The 20,781-nt window shown below is 37.8% G+C and overlaps 1 protein-coding gene across 1 annotated transcript in view; it reads right to left on the bottom strand.

The window, feature by feature from the left end:
* Positions 1 to 244: 244 nt before the first annotated feature.
* Positions 245 to 20,781, bottom strand: part of LOC150076422 (uncharacterized) — a 41,380-nt gene continuing 20,843 nt past the window's right edge. The window contains exon 2 of the mRNA XM_090387423.1: positions 245 to 3,075. Coding sequence (XP_090243549.1) covers positions 558 to 3,017 — 2,460 coding nt within the window. The 5' untranslated portion in view covers positions 3,018 to 3,075 and the 3' untranslated portion in view covers positions 245 to 557. The remainder of the gene's footprint in view (positions 3,076 to 20,781) is intronic.

The following is a 20,781-nucleotide window of genomic DNA, read 5'->3' as shown; positions in this document are numbered from 1 at the left end:
ATGGTTTTTCATAGGTTATCAACATCTGCTAACAAGATATTTAAGTGATTTGTGAATGCTGAAGCTTTAGTTTCAAAGGAATTTTTATAAACACAAGGGTAAACACTTTATTGAATTATTTACAGGATTCAATTTTATTACAAGTATTGACATTAATATATGCGAATATAACGATGTAAAATCGGATATAAAATGTCATTCTGGATGAGCAATTAGCCCTAAACCACTTAATACCCGTAAATATAATCTTGTAATCGCCACACAAGAAATAAGTACTCGTGTCCATTCTTGAATTTTGCGAAACTGCTAAAATCCGATTGTGGATTTAACTTTTTCATGATTCTTAACACATGTTAGGATCATCTTAAGATTTTTACAAACTGATAATAGCAGGAGGATGTTAATAGCCCATTATTTGCGTACAAAATGAATTAACCAAGTTCTACAGTTCTACTGACGTCAATTTCCAAAATGCTTTCTATTCATGAGTTCAAGATACGATTTGCAAAAAAAAAAAAGTCGCAGAAAAACGGCCGTACAAATGACTGAATATCAATTTAAATGCTTAGGGCCAGATTCCTGGCTGATGCCAATGGAGAACCTCTTGTTTCTCCTGAATTAGAAGTTGCCCTTTTGCTACAGTTGGACTGAATAGTAGAATTACTATGAAATCCTGATCCAGAATTAAGACTGGAGCTTCTGTAAGCAGATGCTCTACTGGTTCCTCTTAATCTATCTAATAACGTGTTCTTTACTTTCTTTGTGCACGAAAATGCTATAAATATGAAAAAACCCTGAAGTGTGTTAAGAACAATAAAAACATACCAAAGAGTTTCTAGGTCGACATATCCTGCCACTAAACCCGCAGTCCACGTCAAGCCCATAATTACCGCTAAGCGCATATAAAGCTTAAAATTCCGCCTAGGAGCGGCGTTCTGTAATTTTACTGTTGTCTTTGTTGTCTTGATAATCATGCGGGAGCTAAAGCAAAAAAGAACAACATTAGCTACCATGATGGCAATGAGCGGAGCAGCAAAGAACACAAGCAAGGCTTTCCTACGCTTGAACCAACACTTGGGATTTCCAAATCCAGGTCTGTACTCAAGTGGAATGTACTCTAACATTTCTAATAACACAGATGCTGCAACTATAATCAAAGGTACAACCCAGGAATACACCGAATAGGCTAAGAAACGACTCCACTGTCGTCCACCAGTAACTCTGAGTTCAGTGGTGGCCATTTTGAGAGTTCGCCACACATCGAAAGCCATTATATTCATCCAGAAGAATGAAACCTGAAAAAAGTAATAGGTTAATATAGCCATAGCAGTGCACAGCGGGGTCACAATGCCATCTAATTGGCCGATAATAAAACAACAGTATGCCGCTATCAATGACACAGATAAAGATGCCAAGTTCTTTCCAGACAAGTTCTGAAGGTCAGGTATTACCAGATATGCTACGATGTGCAATACCAAACACATTATGGATATACCAAGGCCTGATATAGTAATATAGCTCATTATATAAGAGAATTTAGAATGTTCAATGTTGCTGAAGTTGACGCAGATATAAATATCGGTGCCATTCATAGAATAGGATGATGGAAGATATGAAGTGTTGTAGACAGATATAAACACTTTGCCATCTGGATACAGAATGTAATGTTCTTTTTCAATCATTACTTTGGTACATTCAAGAAACTCTTTGCTGTAAAGGAAACTATCGTTCTCACCAGATACATTTCTTTCACCATTCATTGGAAATGTCGAATTGACACCGAGGTCTGTTATATTATTATCCCCTGCAATCTCTGTGACTGTAGAATCAGACTGGGTTGAAATTTCGACAATCTGCACATCTTCCCCATGTCTCGAGAGTGTATTGGTGGTAATACGAGTTAATGGCTTCCATGGTGAAGTTGATTCGATTTGCGGGATGGGTTCCTCTTTCCGTATGCATTTACCACGTTCATGTATGTAGCCTTCGATTCCGCACACCAAATTGCGACATGTCTTAAAGAATGGATCGAATACGTCCCCATCCGCGCATAACTTTCTTGTCCCAACATTTTCTCCACTTCTGTCATTGATATCCAGCAAAATGGAGAATGCATGTTGTTGGAACGTACGGAAGAACACTAGGGTACGCGAGTCAACAGGCCTGCAAGACAGCGCGCTAATGTTAACGCCATTACACAGAGCACAGTGCACGTTTCTATATGCGTCGCCATGTTGATAAATAACACCCGAATAAGTAGCACACCAATCTCTAATAGTATCATTAGTCCATGTGAGAGGACACGAAGAAATGGCAACTTTGCATAATCGGATTTTATTTTCTAGCAAAGAGGGCATTGAGGGGTCGACATAGCAATCGTGAAAGTGGAGCTTTCCGTCATTCCACAAGGGTACTCCCCACGTCTGAAAAGATGAGAACTGCAGGTTATCCCTCAAATATTTAGCCGTCAAGTTCTTTGTAGTTTCGTTATAGCGATGTAAGGTATGACATTCCAAACGAGGAGTCCATATTACTAAGTTGGCAACGTCGTCATTACACAAGGCACAATAGTGGTTTTTGTAAGTAACACCAGTATCAAAATTGGTCAGTGGCATTGAGGCAAGAGGATCTGTCAAAACACTGCTGTTATCATTCTCACAGTTACTCACTACCCACGCTGGTCCTTTCCATGACTCACTGCAAGCGTTCTTCAAATAAACTGCCCCATACTGTCGTAACTCGTGACAAGTGTAAGAGCTGTCCGCTCGAGTTAGATGGCGCTGCTTCGCATCGACACAACAATCCCCATATTCGGAACACAGATTATCGCACTCGCAGTTTCTTTCCGCGGGTCCATCCAGTCGTCGTGTGTCGGCTGCACGTCCAGCACACGTGTCCTTTGGAGAGCATGCTTTAATGGACTTAACGTCACTGTAAGAAAGTTCGGTTGTGTCAAAAGTAATCAAAGTACACAAACATGCTAGAAAAGATGCCAACCACTTGGTCGTAAGAGTCATTGTGACAACAGCTTTCAGTTTTCTCCTCTTGAATACCGTTTCAACGTGGCAGTATTATCTGTGGGGGAAACAAAACAAAATTAGTATAAACAAAACAAACGTCAATGCATACAAGTTTTTTTTTTTAAATGCATTTCTAGTTTCATTTATTTCAAGTAAAATATTTCAAAAAGCTACGAGCAAGTGAAAAAGGTCACATGACTAAATGAAATTACGCTTATTTCGATTTATTGTACAAAATAATTAGCCAGTTAAATTTTCACGAAGTTCTGTTTCTTCGTTTGTGTGCTAGTTCAATTTCTAAGAAATTTCAACCATTAATCAATAATACTCCTATTCAGTTGCGGTATTTACAATTATTTAATTCACCAACCTCCATTACTAACTAATGTGCATTATTTTAAACAAAATGTACACAGCATTAGGAATGAATGCGCTGTTATGCTCGACTAACAATGTCGAGTATTTTACAGTAATGTAAAAAATTTAAAATGATCATCCAGGTATTGAAGGTTAGCGTGATTTAGGTGGCAGTTTAAACTCGTATCCATTTTTTTTTAATGATACTGTTTATGGTATCATTAAAGCTGATAAACCAGAGCCCACAGTCAATGGCACATGTATTTTTTGTTAGAGAAAATGTACATATTGTACGATCGGATCCTCGATCGCACAGAATATTCAGTTTGTTAACCTGGAGAGGGTCATCAATATTTATGCTATCCCTTTCCTTCTAGCGTTAACTTAAATTCTTCGCTACCTTTCTTAGCCAAAAGAACTTTTTGTAAACTTGTTAACCATTCTAGTAATGATTGCAGACTAGTTCATACTTTCTGTAAGTTGTCCCCTGACAATTTATAATCGTAAAATTTCATTTTTCTTCTCTGCTAGTCTCAACTCATTTGAGATCTATTTAGGTCTAAACTTTGAACAATTTTAGTGGTATAAAAAGCGTAATAGCTTCTAAGATGACTTCCCTCAAGGCTTTCCACTTTCAATATGCAGTTTAAAACCCAGATTAAAAAGAAATGAAACTAAGACCATTGTAGTCGCTTTTGAAACAGCAAAATCTCTTCCTTTTAAAATTGACAGTAGTTACGAGTATCCTAAGTAATTTCCACTATGTTCACTACTGCCTTTACAAACGGCTCCTTTACCTGAAGTTAAATGCATGTAGTCACTGCTGATGATCAGATAGAGTATTTTTTTTCTCTTGTCTAACATGCTAGTGGAGAAAACAATTATCCAATAAATCCAGAAGTGTTCTGCTACTGCATGAGTAACCAATACAAGTTCCAGTCAATGTGGAAAGTTAAAATCCCCATAAGACATTCTGATTTATAGGACCAATCTGTATGGTTGTTGTGTCATTACCCTTTAAATACTCTATAAAAACAAATAGGAGTAATCGTACTCCTATTTGTTTTCCCAGTGCTTATACCACAAACTGACTCATTGTTTCTGTATCACTTTATAATACTAATTTCGTTTGTTTCATCGAGTCATTAACAAAATGCTACTTTTATATTGAAATAAATGTTGAAAATACTATTCAAGGAGTGCAGTGTGCTAAAAATTCCACTAAGCACACCTCATTTTAAAAACAGATCTACCAAATTTTCGTTTGATTTTCTTGCAGATCCTTCCACTTTATAGTCCCCTTCAGTATCCAGCAAGAGTCAGCCATCATGTTGACATTCCACCTCCCCTAGTACCTGATTTCCGTCTGTCTTGGGTGAAGCCTCTCACCCTGTTTTTTTATGAAAACCCCAAACACGAAAGATATCAAAACCTATAGTACTTAGTACCGTGCAAGGGTTGAAGGAAAAGTATGGGGGGGGGGAGATGCCGGAAACTTTGCTCTAGAGACTAAACATGGGTTTCACCACTTCAAGCCTCCAATAAGCAAAGTGGTGGTATTTCACCGGTTGATGAAAGTCATCTACCACACTAACACTTCCTAGATTTTTCTGGAAAGTAGTAGAGTGAGAGTAGAAAATGTAACTTGATACTCATATTGCAGCCCAGCTTGAAGTTGGCCAACATATTTTTCAATATATGCTTAAAGTCCACATCCTCGTTGTTCCTTAAGTTCAACGATAGACCCGAAGCTAACTAATGCCCATTTCTCTTATTCATAGTTCCCTCATCAGTTTGCAAATTTGAGGTTCAACAAAAATACCTCGCTTTAGCTTCTATTGAGTGATCGATGGAAATTTAGTACAAAGGTAGTTGAAGCGGGTAAAACTTTCAAACTGTTGCATCAAACCCAGTTTGATATGCAAGGGTGATAGGATATTTTTGGGGTTTACCAGTAGTGTACGAGTTGTTCTTTTGTATGAGCAGTTTGGCTCCAATGTGGGAGCAAACTGCCCCACTGTGGCCAGATCTTGACATTTCAGTGATTACTCTTTGCTCAACTGTTCCCATTCACACAAAAAGCAGGGCAATGCATATTTGTAGCTAGATTGGTGTCCAAGTAACATGCCTATCACTTTAAAGTCAGCACAGACCAACCATGTGTTTCATACTTAAAGTATTTGTCAACAAATTCAAATTTTCGTATGTTTCTTTCAAATGCACAGTGAGCTACTGGAATTGATCCTTATCTATTTCCATTATGGAGCAACATACGTTTGAGGCTCCTCTGATGAGTCAGCAAAAAATCCCCACTATGTAGAATTGTAACTAATTCCTAAATAATTCATTAAGTTTATTTATATTACTGTAAAAAACCCACAAAAAAAGTAGTTCTCGTTCTCTCTGCCATGAGAAAAACGTCCCAGGTGTTAGATTTTGACTGAAGTCTGGAACCAAGAGGTCTGCAGATTCCTGTGGTAAATTTGAATTTTACCAGATCATTGAGTTCATGCTGTGAAAACAGTTTTGAGGGCTAGACTCAAATGTCTCCATGCACAGACTTCAGCTTCACTTTCAGCACTCTGGTGTTATCCAATATAAATGGAATCGGCAGGTTATATTCATGTATGGTAGATGGAATATTGGGATACACAATATCTTAGCACTTTGCAATGTATCCCTCTACATTAACTAAGTAAAAGTAACAGTGGTGTTGGTTCCTGCGAAATCGTGGGAATTACAAATGGCAGTCTTCTTATCGTTTTTCCACAATCTCAATGCTTCAATACAGGTTCGGCAAACTTCATATGGAGCTCTTTGTTTACCTTGGTCGGAGTTTCACTCCAAAATTGAAGCACAATGCACTTTTTTACAAATTCTGCAATATCTTGTTTTTGCTTGACCACATAACTTCCACAAATATCACAAATTCGGATTGTTCAAACACTTGCGTGAAGACATTTTACTCATTTTTCGGCTCATGTTTAGCACGATAACTCAAAAATAAACTGAGCTCAGTGCCAAACACTGCTGCATGGAGCTCTCAAGAGCAAGAAACAAATAACTGAAAGCAGTATTGCCAACATGAAGATTTAGATTACAAATTCCGAGCATTTATTCCTAACTTATGCATTTAATAATACAGCTCGTGACAATAAGTGATTTGTGAAAAAAACTGAATGTGATAGAAAAAACTACATTTCTGAAATCAACGTAAAAAAACAGCTATTCGTTTACAAACATCGAAATCCATGCAGAGTAGTGTTACTGGCTGCATTCAAGGTGCACTACTAAGATGAGTAGACTCGGTAGAGAATAGCCCTTGATATAGTAAGGTGAAAATCAACTGCATCACCTTGCCTTTATTCCAAACTCCAGCCATTTTAGAACTAGTTTCTCAAAACTGATACCTTATTTTTGAACCAAAAGGCCCATAAGTGTTCAAGGTATATGTAGGAAGGAGAAGCGTATCGATTACTTTGATTAGTTTTTTCCTTTTGTGTGTACTAATGTCTGTACTAGAGTTGGGTTTCTGGTCCATAAAGATTTAAAAAACAACATTTTGGAATTCAAAAGTACATCACCAAGGGTGTCAAGACTAATACTCAAGATTTAAGAGGTAGAAGCTAAAGGTTATGATTTATGCACCAACGTCGAGCCATGATGAAGAGGTTTAAGAAATGTACACAGAAATTGAGTCTTCTAGATGAGCAGAAAACCGACTACACTATTATTATGGGAGACTTCAATGCTAAGGTTGGAAAAAGACGAAACAGCACAGAAAGGGGAACTATAGGAAATTTTGAAATTGGTGAAAGAAATGAAAGAGGCGAAATACTTGTGGAATTTGCAGAATCAAGGATTGTCAGTAATGAACACTTTTCAAGAAAAGGGTGAACAGAAAGTGGACATGGAAGAGTCCAAATGGATTAACAACTAATGAAATCAACTTCACCCTCACTAACAGAAGATCAAAGGCCGCCGTAGCTTAATGGTCAGGTGCGCGGGTGCATAAGCACACGTGCCTTGAGTGACCGGGATTCAAGCCTGTGACTGCTGAATACGGTGCTGTTTCTTGAATTCTTTCTATCTTGTGAACTCCTCTGACGTTTTGGTCGTCCCGGAATATAAACAGAAAATTTAGCCATGCCGCCGTAGCCTAGTGGTCAGGCGCGCGGGTGCATAAGTTGAGTGACCGGGGTTCAAGCCCGTGACTGCTGAATACGGTGCTGTTTCTTGTATTCTGTCTATCTTGTTAACTCCTGACTGTTTAGTCGTCCCGGAGTATAAACAGAAAATTTATTTTTTATTTTATATATTGTGAATCATGTTACTGTCCTGAATAAGGACAATGTTGGAAGTAATCACAGAATGGCAAGATGTACACTTGATATAGATGTAGTAAAGGAAAAAAACTGATTCGAGTAAATACAAAGTTCTTAGATAACAGAAGAGGAGAAAAAGCAGTACGTACTGGAACTTAACAAGTTTGAGCTTCTGCAGACTGCTCAGGACCAAGATATCGACGAGGACTATTACAACTTTCTGAAAGTTGATAAAACCCAAGAAACGTATAGGGGAAAAGAAATCCAAGGAAGAAAAAATTAGTCAAGAAACACTTGTTATGATGAACCGAAGGCAACAAATGAAGAGCAAGATAAACACTGACAAGGAGAAAATTGAGTATACTGAGTTATGCAAAGCCATTAGAAAGAGTCTCAGAGAGGACATAAGTTTTAACACAAGAAAAGTAGAACAAGCATTAAGGGAAAACAAAGGATTTAAATCAGCAGCCATGAGCAGTAACACAGAAAGACAAATGATACTGAAACTGAAGAATAGCGATGGTGTACTTATAAACAGCAGAGAAGGCATAATTCAAATAGCAGAAGACTACTATAGAGAATTATACAAGGAGCGAGAGAATGATGCCAGCAGTGGGGAAGGTGGATTGAAAAGTAGCAACACATAAGATATACCCGATATTCTTCCTGATGAGGTAGAACATGCATTGAAGAAAATGAAGAATCAGAAAGCCCCAGGAGAAGATGAAGTTATTGTAGAGTTGTTAAAAGTGGGAGGAAGAGAACACAACAACTAGATCAGAAATTGGACATTATAGACCAATTAGCTTGTTATCCCACATCTAAAAGTTGTTCACAAGGGTCATTACTAACAGATTAGAAAGAATATTTGATGAGAATCAACCGAAAGAGCAAGCTGGCTTTAGGACAGGATTCTCAACTATGGATCACCTTCACGTAATATCACAGCTAATGGGGAAAGCAAATTAATATAAAACACCATTATGCCTGGCATTTGTGGATTATGAAAAGGCATTTGACTCCATACAGCATAAGGCAATGTTTCGGGCACTGGAAAGACAAGGCATAGATACCCCATATATTATGATTTTGAAGAAAATATATATGAGAGTGCTACCTCCTTTATTATACTAGACAAAGACAATAGGAAATTTAAAATCGAGAAAGGAGTTCGACAAGGAGACTATCTCCAAAGCTGTTTACTGCTGCCCTTGACGAAGCTTTTAGATTAGACTGGTCGCAGAAAGGAGTCAATGTGAACGGAGAGTACCTAAACCATTTACGATTTGCAGATAACATTGTGGTCATAAGCCACGATCCCAAAGAATTAGAGGAAAATCTTAATCAGTTATGCACAGTTAGTAAGGATTTTGGACTAAAGATGAATATGGCTAAAACAAAAGTAATGATGAACAAGTATGCCACAGAAAGGGAAATAATGATAGGAGCAGTAATTAAAAAGGTGGATTAATATACTAATCCGGGACAAGTTATTAGCTGTAATAATGATAAATGGCTGGAAGTCAAGATAACAATAAATTTTGGATGGATAGCATTCAGGAAATATGGTCACATACTGAAGAGCAATATCCCAGTTTGTCTGAAACGTAAAATAATGAACCAATGTATACTCCTCACCATGACCTATGGAAGTGAAACTTGGGCACTCACCAAAAGAATGGAAGAGAAGCTGAGAACTACACAGCGAAGAATGGAACGAATTATACTGGGAATCAGATGTTAGATAAGAGAAACACATGGATTAGGCAGCAAACTCAAGTAAAGGACATTCTTATCAAAACTAAAATGGTCTTGGGCAGGACACATAGCTCGAAGACATGACAGATGGACTAAGAAAATAACAGAATTGTACCCAAGAGGAGCTAGAAGAAAACCTGGAAGACAAAGGCGGATAGATGGAATTCATGAGTTTTTGGGTAGTGGTGGATGGCCAGTGCTCAAAACAGAAGGAACTGGAAAGTTGCTGGAGAGGCCTTCATCCTGCAGTGGATTGAAAATGGCCGATGATGTACTGTACATAGTGTTACGGACCTGTTTGAATGTGTGTGGACTGAGAAACCCGGAATAACCGACAAAGGAAAAGGCTACTTTGTCCACATAAGATCAGCCACAACTGATGAGGTCTTCAAGAATTTGTCTGGTCTCACAGGATTTGAACCCACACACAAAAAAGGTGACAACTGACACTTTAGTACCACTAAAGTACCGCTTTATACAATCGCGAATAAGACCTTATTTTCCGAATACCTGCCACCTCAACCAAGTAAATTGCGTAACCCTGTGAAATTGCAACAGGAACAAAACTAGTGTATTGCCTTTATCATAGCTTTTAACTACTTCCCGCCCCTCCGTTTTCCAAATGAACCGTGAATATACCGTTACAACAATAAAGTTTGAAAGCTGCATTAACAAAGTATTATAATTATTACTTGTCATGTATATATTAGTTGCTGGCTCTCGGAGCAGCTCATTTTATGAGTATTAAACTTTTCTGCGATTTAAAAATCCCGGAGAATCATCTCCATTGGAGTCAGTTTTCCCAGCCAACTTCCGCTATGTTAAAAGCAAAGTCATACTGGCTGATTCACTAATCTGTTCTGCCTGTTTTTCCAGTCAGACTCCACAAAAGGCCCTTAGGGTGATTGGCATATTGTAATGCGTCACTACACATACTTGTCAGTGAACAAGAACAAACATCAAAACAAAGTTGATCTTTCATCGCCGGCTAAACTTCACCTGTGAACATTCTCGAACTTTTGAATACTGTTGCCTTGCTAAATACAGCACAGTGCTCGCATTTAATCATATAGTAGTACTTCGTAATATCAAAACCTAAATAATCCATCGGGCAGCTGAGGTTTATGTCCCATAGACATGTTACAGAACGAACATTTAGCCTTTAGCTAATTTCGTTTGAATCTAGGGCGCAGAAATATACGAAAACGTACGTAATTTCAAGTAAACAATTTAGTCATCGCCCGCAAAATCACCTCCCCGTGAAAGACTTCAGTTTATGTAAATCGTTACTGTAAGATGGTCATTCAAAATGACAAATCAATTTTTAGTGTATTAATAGTGACTAACAACTAAAGGTTAGGATGAAGTCCACGCGAAAGAATTACCCACGGAAACAATTTATAAAAGCAAATGCGTACTATGGTAAAACTTCTGGACACGAAGCGAATTATTAAAGGCCATTAACTACAACTTAGTGTACGCAGAGCATTCCCCCTATTTATGTGATTAAAAATTAAAAGAAAACTATCTTGTTACCAATTGATTACTAATTAATATATAAAATTGTTCAGTGCACATACCCAAACATAATATTTACTCAAATTTTGTACTACCTAATTCCTCCTGAATTTTAATAACTGAAAGAAATGACGTATTTCAAGTTCTCATTTCGCGGGATCCAGCAAAATGTTACTGACTGATTGAACTCCCTACACAGGAGAGTCCCAACAGTCAGTAATTGGTAATGAACGTTTTTCCGTGTAGGATGACAGGAAGAGAAATCCTCTTATAGCAGAGACTGCACTGAAGTATACAACTAGAACAATCATGGACTCTTTTGCATCACTGTGCTTGGCAACATTTGAGATGGGCAATTAATGTCCCCCTTTGAACAGTTAGCAAATTATCCACTTTATGGAACATTAACAAGTGAACAGCAACTCAATTTTTATTTTTTATTTTCATGAACTCTTGCATATTTTCTGGAACGAGATGTTTTCATTCTATAAATGTCACAGTGGTAGAATTTGTTAATTAGTTTCTTTAGAATCTCAATACAATACAAAATAACATGGTACAAATTGTTTTACATTTAAATTGAAGTGATTATCTGTACGAACGGAATTGTCTAGTTTTCAGTCTGCTAAAGTTCGGTTCTAAAATTTGAGAATCATAAATTGTCCATTTAACTACCAAAACTGGGCATTCAATATTGAGGAAATGTGGCTTTTGTAAATTCTTTAGAGATTTCACTTCACGTGTACTCATCAGGCCAATGTATAAATAAATTGCAGGTGTACAAAGGTATTGGCATATAATAAAGCTCGTTTTATTGCAACAGGACCGTAAATAAATGAAATACGTTCCCATTAAAAGACAACTTTCATAATATGGTGAAAAGTTTCTTCTAGTACCATGCGTCATTGTTTGGAAATGATGCAATGCCGATTTCTTTATACACCGGAAATAGGCTCTTTAAGATGCCCAAGTTGAAATTCCCAATTAGTTTCGTTCAATATATGTATATATAGACTTCCTTTACAAAAAAGAAGTTGTCTTGCCAAACAAGTTTTCTGAAAAGCTCTAGGCGTTTTTGTTGGATGCATCAAATATTTAATTTTTTTGTAATGTTATTTCATTACAACAATTCAGTCCATGGTTCCTGCAAAAACCTTTGTAGGTCTAAACGGATCAAAGAAAGTACGATAATAGAGCAATGGTGTCCAATCTAACGCCCGCAAGGCCATGCAAATGCCTACTTTGTTCGGATCAACATGTTTGTGAGCAAATTTTTTCACGCATGAAATCAAATAAAAAGAAATAGCAGATGAGCATCTTCATTCCATATTGATAATTTAATTAAATTTTGAATTTTAGGTGTATTATTATATTTATTTCTTCACCTTAATTTTGAAAAGCAGTAATTTTCAGGTTGTAATTGTTTTAAAGTGAGCATTTAAAAGCAAAAGTAAGGTATTTTTTTAAAGCAAGTCATATTTTTATAATATTAATAAAATCTAAAAAATAAATCACTGACAGTTGGTGAACATAAGTGTAGGGAATTTGCAGTTATATATAGCCTTAAAATAAAAAGCGGTAAGATGAAAATAAGCTTTTCTTTTTACATGTAAAAAGATATGGAAACACGCACTACTTTTTCTCGAATTATTCAGTGCGGCCCGCGAAACAATTTTGCTTTGAATATGGCCCCTGTACGGGAGGATATACATTAACCTGATAATTTTGTAATAATTTTGTTCAATATTACAAAAATCTGGAAAAAATCCGAAGTTGTTTTTAAGGTGATTATTTATTTGTTTTTATTTTATTTTTTGCGTCAGTAGATAAATTAACGAAGTATCAAAAAATAAGTTTACAATCCTGCAGTATTGCTTTATGAATTTTTGCGGGTTGAGTCAAGAGACAGCTATTAACATCTTTCAATTTGAAAGATGTTAATATTAATTAACAAATAGCCCCTTATCAATCCACAGAAGTTAAAGTCCAAGATTCCAATATATTGAATCTGTAATAAAGCTTTAATATGAATGTTAGAGCAGAAGTTTCAGTTTGGTACTTAAATATTTTTTAATAATTTCGATATTTTCCTCCACATCCAACAAAGGAAATACAGCTATACCAGTTTACTTAGTTGTCTCTGCATTTATAGAAGATTGCAGTTTTGCAGAGGTAACAAAAGGGCAACAGTATTTATTTACGAGCATCTATTTACGCTGTGGGACAAGAAAACGAGAGGTTACAGCTATAATCACTTACAGAAGGCATACAAAAGTCAAACATGTATCTAAGAAACTGTGCGCTGATTATAGACTAAGCTTTGCCTACAAATTAAGGGACACGTCGCTTTAGAACAGGGTTTGACAAGCCGTCGATAGCCAATATACACCGATGGGAACATTATCTGATTGATACTTCCTAATAGGAAGTAGTTCCCCTTTAAACATAGAACAGTCTAGATTCGTCGTGGTATGGACTCAATGAGATGTTCAAAGCGTGCTCCAGGGATACTACACTGCTCGACAAAATTAGTAGAAGTATTTTTTTTTCATGAATATTTTATTGAAAAGTGTCTCCGAAAGCAAATATTTCATATAATAAACATCCTGGCATACAAATTTCGAGTATCCGATAGAAATCAATCTACCACCTTCCACGGCCGCACATTATGCAAATTATTCATGCCTATAAAAACACTGTTTGCGACCATATCACTTCATTCCTTTTTTAGAATTGCCCAGTGGGACAACCACATTTCCAGTACAGTACTCAGGATGGCATGTCATCGTCGTTTAGGTGATTCTTTGAGATGGCGGGCCATTGGACGACTAAGCCAGGCTGTCACAGGCAGCACCTTGGCTTAATGTCTCACGCAATGTCGTATCAGCACCACGGAAGCATTTTCAGTAGACAGGAACCATTACAAGAGCTGGACAAGGTCGCCTCAGGGTTACGTCAACCAGAACAAACCGTTATCTGGCTCTAACAGCAAAGCAAGACAGAACCATACGATTTCCTATCATCAACTGTCTCGAGGTTGCAGTCACAGGTGAAAATTTCCAGTCGGACTGTACTAAGAATGCTCAATTCAAGTGGACTCTACGGAAGGAAACCGGTGATATATATGCCAATTAACTCAAAACCACCGCAGCACTCGTCGAAACTGGTGCTATGACTTAGAGCCCTGACAAATGGATACAGTTCTGTTCTCAGATGAGTTCCCCCTCGGCCTACAAACAGATTCTAGCCATTTCATCTGCAGACAAGGAATGCGGTACCATTCCTCCAACATCACAGAAAGGGACACTTATGGTGGGGGAGGTGTTCTCGTGTGGGGAAGAATAATGATCAATGGCCGCACTGTTTTTGATAGGGGTTCAACCTTAACTACGCAGAGGCACCTAGAACAGATCATAGAGCCCTTTATGCGAGTTTTTAGGAGGGCGGTTGGCCCAGATTTTCTTTTCATGTACGACGTCACTGCACATATGAGTTCAAGCAGTGGAGAAGTCGTATATTTTCAATCATGAGACTGAAAATATACGACTGCCGTGGCCAGCATAATGACCTGATTTAAAATTCGATCGACAAGGTGTGGGACGCCCTTGGGAGTCGCATTGACTTCTCAATCGCGCTTGGTGAGCTAAGGTATGTGTTAGTGGAAGAGTGCGAGTAAGTTGTCATACGGCACCAGGAGTTTCCTCCATCTCCGCGTTGTTTCCATTGTGGATGAATCAGTTCGCTGGGAAATGCCAGATTTAAGTGTGTGGGAATTGTTCATGTGTAGTGTCCTGTACCGTTGTTCATGTGGTCATTTAGCTGTTGGTGGAAGAATGGGATTTGTTGCCACAATCTTATAGACACCCTTATATCGAGCATGGTTCACTGCTGCCAGGTCTGAGGGTCATACGCCATAGTAATGTCATGTGACCATATTTTCAAGAATATTGTGTTGACGTCTGTAAATGTGACTTTTTGGTTATTCTTAAACAACCTCTATACATGTCTCTTATACCTATCCGAAATTTCTTGTCAATTCATTTCCTTCTATAGTACATCACCACAGCAGATTTTGACATGCTTCATCGCAAGCTGCACGAGTTGTTTTTTCTGTTCTGTATTTTTGTCGAGCAGTGTATTACATGTTGACTTAAATGTTTCCATTTAAGTCAACGATGACGTGGAACTGAGCTCGTTCCACGTCATCCCACAGGTGCTCAATTGGACTGTGATAACTGGAGGGGCATACAGCAGGCCGAATTCAATCATGTTCCTGTAACTAGTACACAGTTCTGGCCTTGTGATATGGCACATTACTGTATTGGAAGAATCCATTCAGAGGAATATGCTTGGTTAGAAACAGTTTCCATTTTAGCTTGTCATCCAAAGGCTGTTCCACTGGTATCAAGGGCTATAATGCGAGTCACGAAGCTAACACCACCACAACCACTAGCCTGCACTGTTCATAGCTGGCAGGATGGATCCATGAACTCTTGCTGCTTTCAGGATATTCTAGTCCTCCCGTCAACACCAGACATAAGAAATGGATTCGTAAGACCATGCTAACGTTTTTTCAATTTTCCACAGTCCAGCGATAGCGATATTCAGTGCTAGACAATGAAGGATTGCAAAAAAAAAACACCATGTTTACGGTTCCTAGTTTTTGTTGATATTATTGGTCATCGGCTGCGATATCCCTTCCGTGGCAAGGTACGTTCCGAAATGGCTCTTACCGCTGTTTTTCGTTGACTGACTGATTTATTTCTGTTAACCTGACAAGTCTTATCGGCCTTCTTTGATCCCTTGTATTAAATTGCTTTTTCCGAGCACAGGATAGCTTGGATGGATGTCAGTTGGTTATTGGACCAGTCTTACACCCGAGACGCAGTAGTACACAAAAACCTCAGCAGGGTTGCAATTAACTTACATCTTTCGGTTGCCTATTCGCGCAATGAAATTGCACACAGAGCAATCTTAATCTGCGTTGCAATGAACACGTGACAGTGCTACTGAAAGAACGCTGTTTCATAAAAATAAACATATACCCATTCGGTATAATTTTGATAGCTCGTTAAGGCACGGACGATATTTTTTCACTTAAGGAATATAGTTTCCACCAAAAAAGAAAACTTTCATATAAATTCCATCCAGACAGAATACGTCACAGGGCTGTTCACGTTTCATTCGTATGGAAAGCAGAGATAGTAAGGTAAATTGAACTTACTCAATGTCTTTTAATTAAGGGAAATGAGCAATTTCTGCGTATGAAATTAAAGGCGATTTTTGCTATCCGCCTCTACCATGCATTTTGTTCTGCACCTACAAAACTCACCAATGCTGAACGAACAACGAATGTGGACGCAGCAATAACGAAGAAGGTTCTTTATACCTGCTCAACATGACTCAAAAGAAAATGAATACCGAATTGTGGTTAGCCAAGCTCGGAATGGACCAGCGCGCCGTTCTAGTTCGTCATGCAAATCGGTTTATTTCATGTGTACCTTATTATTAATAATGATAAAATTTTTAAAAAAAATGCCATTTCGATCCCTACTTAGTACCTTGGGAATTATCCGTGATTGTGAAACAAGGATGGTCTTTCTGCTAGCGAAATAAAAACCCTGAAGAACGTTAAGTTTCTCGCGTCGTCAAAAAGATGCGACCGAAAATCTTATCAAAATAGAAAATAACGGCTGCTATTTTGCCATGAAGGTAGTCTTACTTCCGAAGGTACTCGAAATGCTATTGAAAGTTGGACTCTGCATCTTTTATGACGAAACGTGGCATTATGCAGATCAATCATCCACACTACTCTAGTGATTTAGCACTAGCGGACTTCTTCCTCTTTCCTAATGTAGTTGCCCTCCAAGAAGAGATTTCAGAATGTTGAGGACAAAGAGGGGAAAAAAAAAAAACTTTACCGTCGAATTGACTCTTCTCAGAAACTTTTAGAACGGTATAATAAGCGCATTCAATCAGACAGTGCTTAATTTAAGAATAAAACAATTGACTCCTTCAACTTTGTTCTTTTTATTGCACGTGGTCGGGAACTACATTGCCACACTTCGTACAGTCCGATTAAAAAATCATTGCGTGAACCAAGTATATCTGCGGCCATGTGGCGCTGGGCAATTTTAGGCAATATTTTCCTGAGTATTTTCTGTATCTATAACTTAGAAATGATCACTTAAGTCTCATGGAAGTTTGGTGTATATACAAGATAACGGAATAATGTATATGGCACTTGACATCTGTGTCGACAATAAGCGACAAGTTTCGCATTCATTTTATTAGAACATTAGAGAATTATGGTAGCACAGACAGCACAAACAAAAATATTTCTAAATTATCCGTTGTAACCTGGACACCATTCGAGCCGTATTATTTAATTTCTTTGATGTTGATTGGCGGGATGAAAGCTTCGTGTTTAAATCTAACACTTCCAGTAGGCTTGTTTTCTCCTATTCTTTAGGCATGAAACTTGGCAGAGAAGCTTATTCAACATCCGACTGCTACAATATTCTGTATCGCAAAAAGCTGCAAAGTACTTTGAGTTTATGGCAGCTTCTAATTTGCTATTTAATTTTCTTTCTTAATGGCCCATTACAGAAACATGCCGAGTCGCTTGTCCAGATCAATCAAACGAACTATTTCCTGGCACCGTTAAGCAGTTGCCAATTGATTCAGCCCATGGGGCTTTTATTCTCCGCACGCCAACATTCGATTAGTTATTCTTTTTCTTGACTTTCTAAAAGGCAGTTCAAGAGTACCACAGCTCTTGACACCAACTGCCTGAGCGAAGATATTTTATTAAATGGAAGTTTAATTTCTTACTTTCATAAGAGGAAATTAAACCGCAGAGAAATTAGCTCTTTTTTTATAACTTCTGAATTCCAATATGCTTCGTAAACATATGCTTAAGATTATACAGAGAAATCGGAATATCCAAATTGAGCAGTCGAAGTGAATAATCTTTTCCTGTGCCGAGTACAGGCAGTTCTCGCTTTACGAGTCCCCCCCCCCCCAAGTATCACGAAAATATGAACATTAATTGCAAAAAATGAATGTTAAACATTCATAAATACCGCATTCCAAACCACGTGCGTAGCTATACAATAGCGTGTACTCCGCTTTATGATATTAATCAGTTCCAGAGACACCATCGTATTGTGAAAATATCGTAATGTGAACCCAACATTTTTTTTGGTAATTCGTTTCAAGATCTCGGAAGCTGAAATTTTCGCTGTATAACTAAGCTATTTATCTCTCTAAAATGTCATTAAGGTCACGAGCGTGACCTTAAGGACATAAAAAGTCGTGAGCGTGGTTTGTAAATTGTATTAGTTACCAATTCAAATCATTAAAATGCGTTACACTTTCATCGTTATCATATGTTCCGTTATAAGAGTCAATTTTAAACGCCTTTGTGATATTTTTCAAAAGCACATTTCTGGAAGTCACGACCATAAAACAATAACAATTTTCACTTGCAAGATTATTGGGTTTTCTGTTCATCATCAGCCATTTTCAATCCACTGCAGGATGAATGCCTCTCCAGCAACTTTCCAGTTCCTTCTGTTTTGAGCACTGGCCATCCACTTACTACCCAAAAACCCATGAATTTCATCTATCCATCTCCGCCTTTGTCTTCCAGGTTTTCTTCTAGCTCCTCTTGGGTACCATTCTGTTATTTTCTTAGTCCATCTGTCATGTCTTCGAGCTATGTGTCCTGCCCAAGACCATTTTAGTTCTTTAGTTTTGATAAGAATGTCCTTTACTTTGAGTTTGCTGCCTAATCCATGTGTTTCTCTTCTTATCTAACAGTGATTTCCAATGTAATTCGTTCCATTCTTCGCTGTGTAGTTCTCAGCTTCTCTTCCATTCTTTTGGCGAGTGCCCAAGTTTCACTTCCATAAGTCATGGCGGGGGGTATACATTGATTCATTATTTTACGTTTCAGACAAACTGGGATATTGCTCTTCAGTATGTGACTATATTTCCTGAATGCTATCCATCCAAAATTTATTCTTCTCTTGACTTCCAGCCATTTATCATTATTACAGCTAATAACTTGTCCCAGATAAGTATACGACTCCACCTTTTCAATTACTGCTCCTTCAATCATTATTTCCCTTTCTGTGGCATACTTGTTCATCATTACTTTTGTTTTAGCCATATTCATCTTTAGTCCAAAATCCTTACTAACTGTGCATAACTGATTAAGATTTTCCTCTAATTCTTTGGGATCGTGGCTTATGGCCACAATGTCATCTGCAAATCGTAAATGGTTTAGGTACTCTCCGTTCACATTGACACCTTTCTGCGACCAGTCTAATCTTCTGAAAGCTTCCTCAAGGGCAGCAGTAAACAGCTTCGGAGATATTGTCTCCTTGTCGAACTCCTTTCTCGACTTTAAATTTGCTACTGTCTTTGTCTAGTCTAATAAAGGAGGTAGCACTCTCATATATTTTCTTCAAAATAATAATATATGGGGTATCTATGCCTTGTCTTTCCAGTGCCTGAAACATTGCCTTATGCTGTATGGAATCAAATGCCTTTTCATAATCCACAAATGCCAGGCATAATGGTGTTTTATATTAATTTGCTTTCTCCATTAGCTGTGATATTACGTGAAGGTGATCCATAGTTGAGAATCCTGTCCTAAAGCCAGCTTGCTCTTTCGGTTGATTCTCATCAAATATTCTTTCTAATCTGTTAGTAATGACCCTTGTGAACTTGTAGATGTGGGATAACAAGCTAATTGGTCTATAATTTCCAATTTATCTCCTTTCTTATGCAGTAAAACTATGATTGCATTATTCCACTGCTTAGGCATCACCTTTTCTAATGCACTTTGTGAAGAGCCTTGCCAGTTTTTGTGTTATGTCTCTTCCTCCCAATTTTAACAACTATACAGTAACTTCATCTTCCCCTGGGGCTTTCTGATTCTTCAATGCATGTTCTACCTCATTAGGAAGAATATCGGGTATATCGTATGTGTTGCTACTTTGCAATCCACCTTCCCCACTGCTGGCATCATTCTCTCGCTCCTTGTATAATTCTCTATAGTAGTCTTCTGCTATATGAATTATGTCACTGTAAGCAATTATGAAGGGGTAGTAAACTCGATCTTCTTGCATTTGCGAAAACACCGATATCTGGAATTGTTTTTTTTAGGTTATGGTGAAATGTACATATAGAGCAAAAGGAAAAAGACAGAGGAAGACCGAAGATGGGCAGACCTCTGAGATCGGAACAGGCGGTAGCCTAATCTGTGAAGGAAGACAATACGGTGAAATCTGATTCCCTCTACTGAAATCTTCAATCGTATAAAAAAACAAATACATTTTCAGAATCTTCTCTTCATTCCTTTTTTTAAGCTTCGTAAACTTGTTACTCCACGTGAATCGAGTTAATTGCAATTTGTGTCTGCCGTTAAAATATGCTTATGCATGCGATCATGAAATTTATAATTAAAAGAGAAGGTTATAAATAAATTGTTTATACTCCGGCACGACAACCAAGTCAGTACAGTTTACAATCAATCGTCAATACAAATATTTATCGTATTTAGTAGTCACGGGCTTGAACTCCAGTCCACTCAAGAAACGCGTGCTAAAGCACTCGTTCCTGACCACTCTGCTACGTCCGGCCTTCTTGAAAACAAACGCTTCTTGAAGCATTTCTGAAGACGACGACGACTCCTTGTGCAACAAACGAGTGCCGAGCCAATGATGAGTGATCAACGAGTGTGCATTTAGTCTATGAAGAATAAACATTCTTCAACATTTGAAAGTCGTAAA

The sequence above is a fragment of the Mastigoproctus giganteus genome, chromosome 13, assembly GCF_048544385.1.
Source record: "Mastigoproctus giganteus isolate SK-2022 chromosome 13, ASM4854438v1, whole genome shotgun sequence".
Taxonomy (NCBI): Eukaryota; Metazoa; Arthropoda; class Arachnida; order Uropygi; family Thelyphonidae; genus Mastigoproctus; species Mastigoproctus giganteus.
The sequence above is the reverse complement of the archived record's forward strand: the minus strand, read 5'-3'. Positions and strand labels throughout refer to the sequence as shown.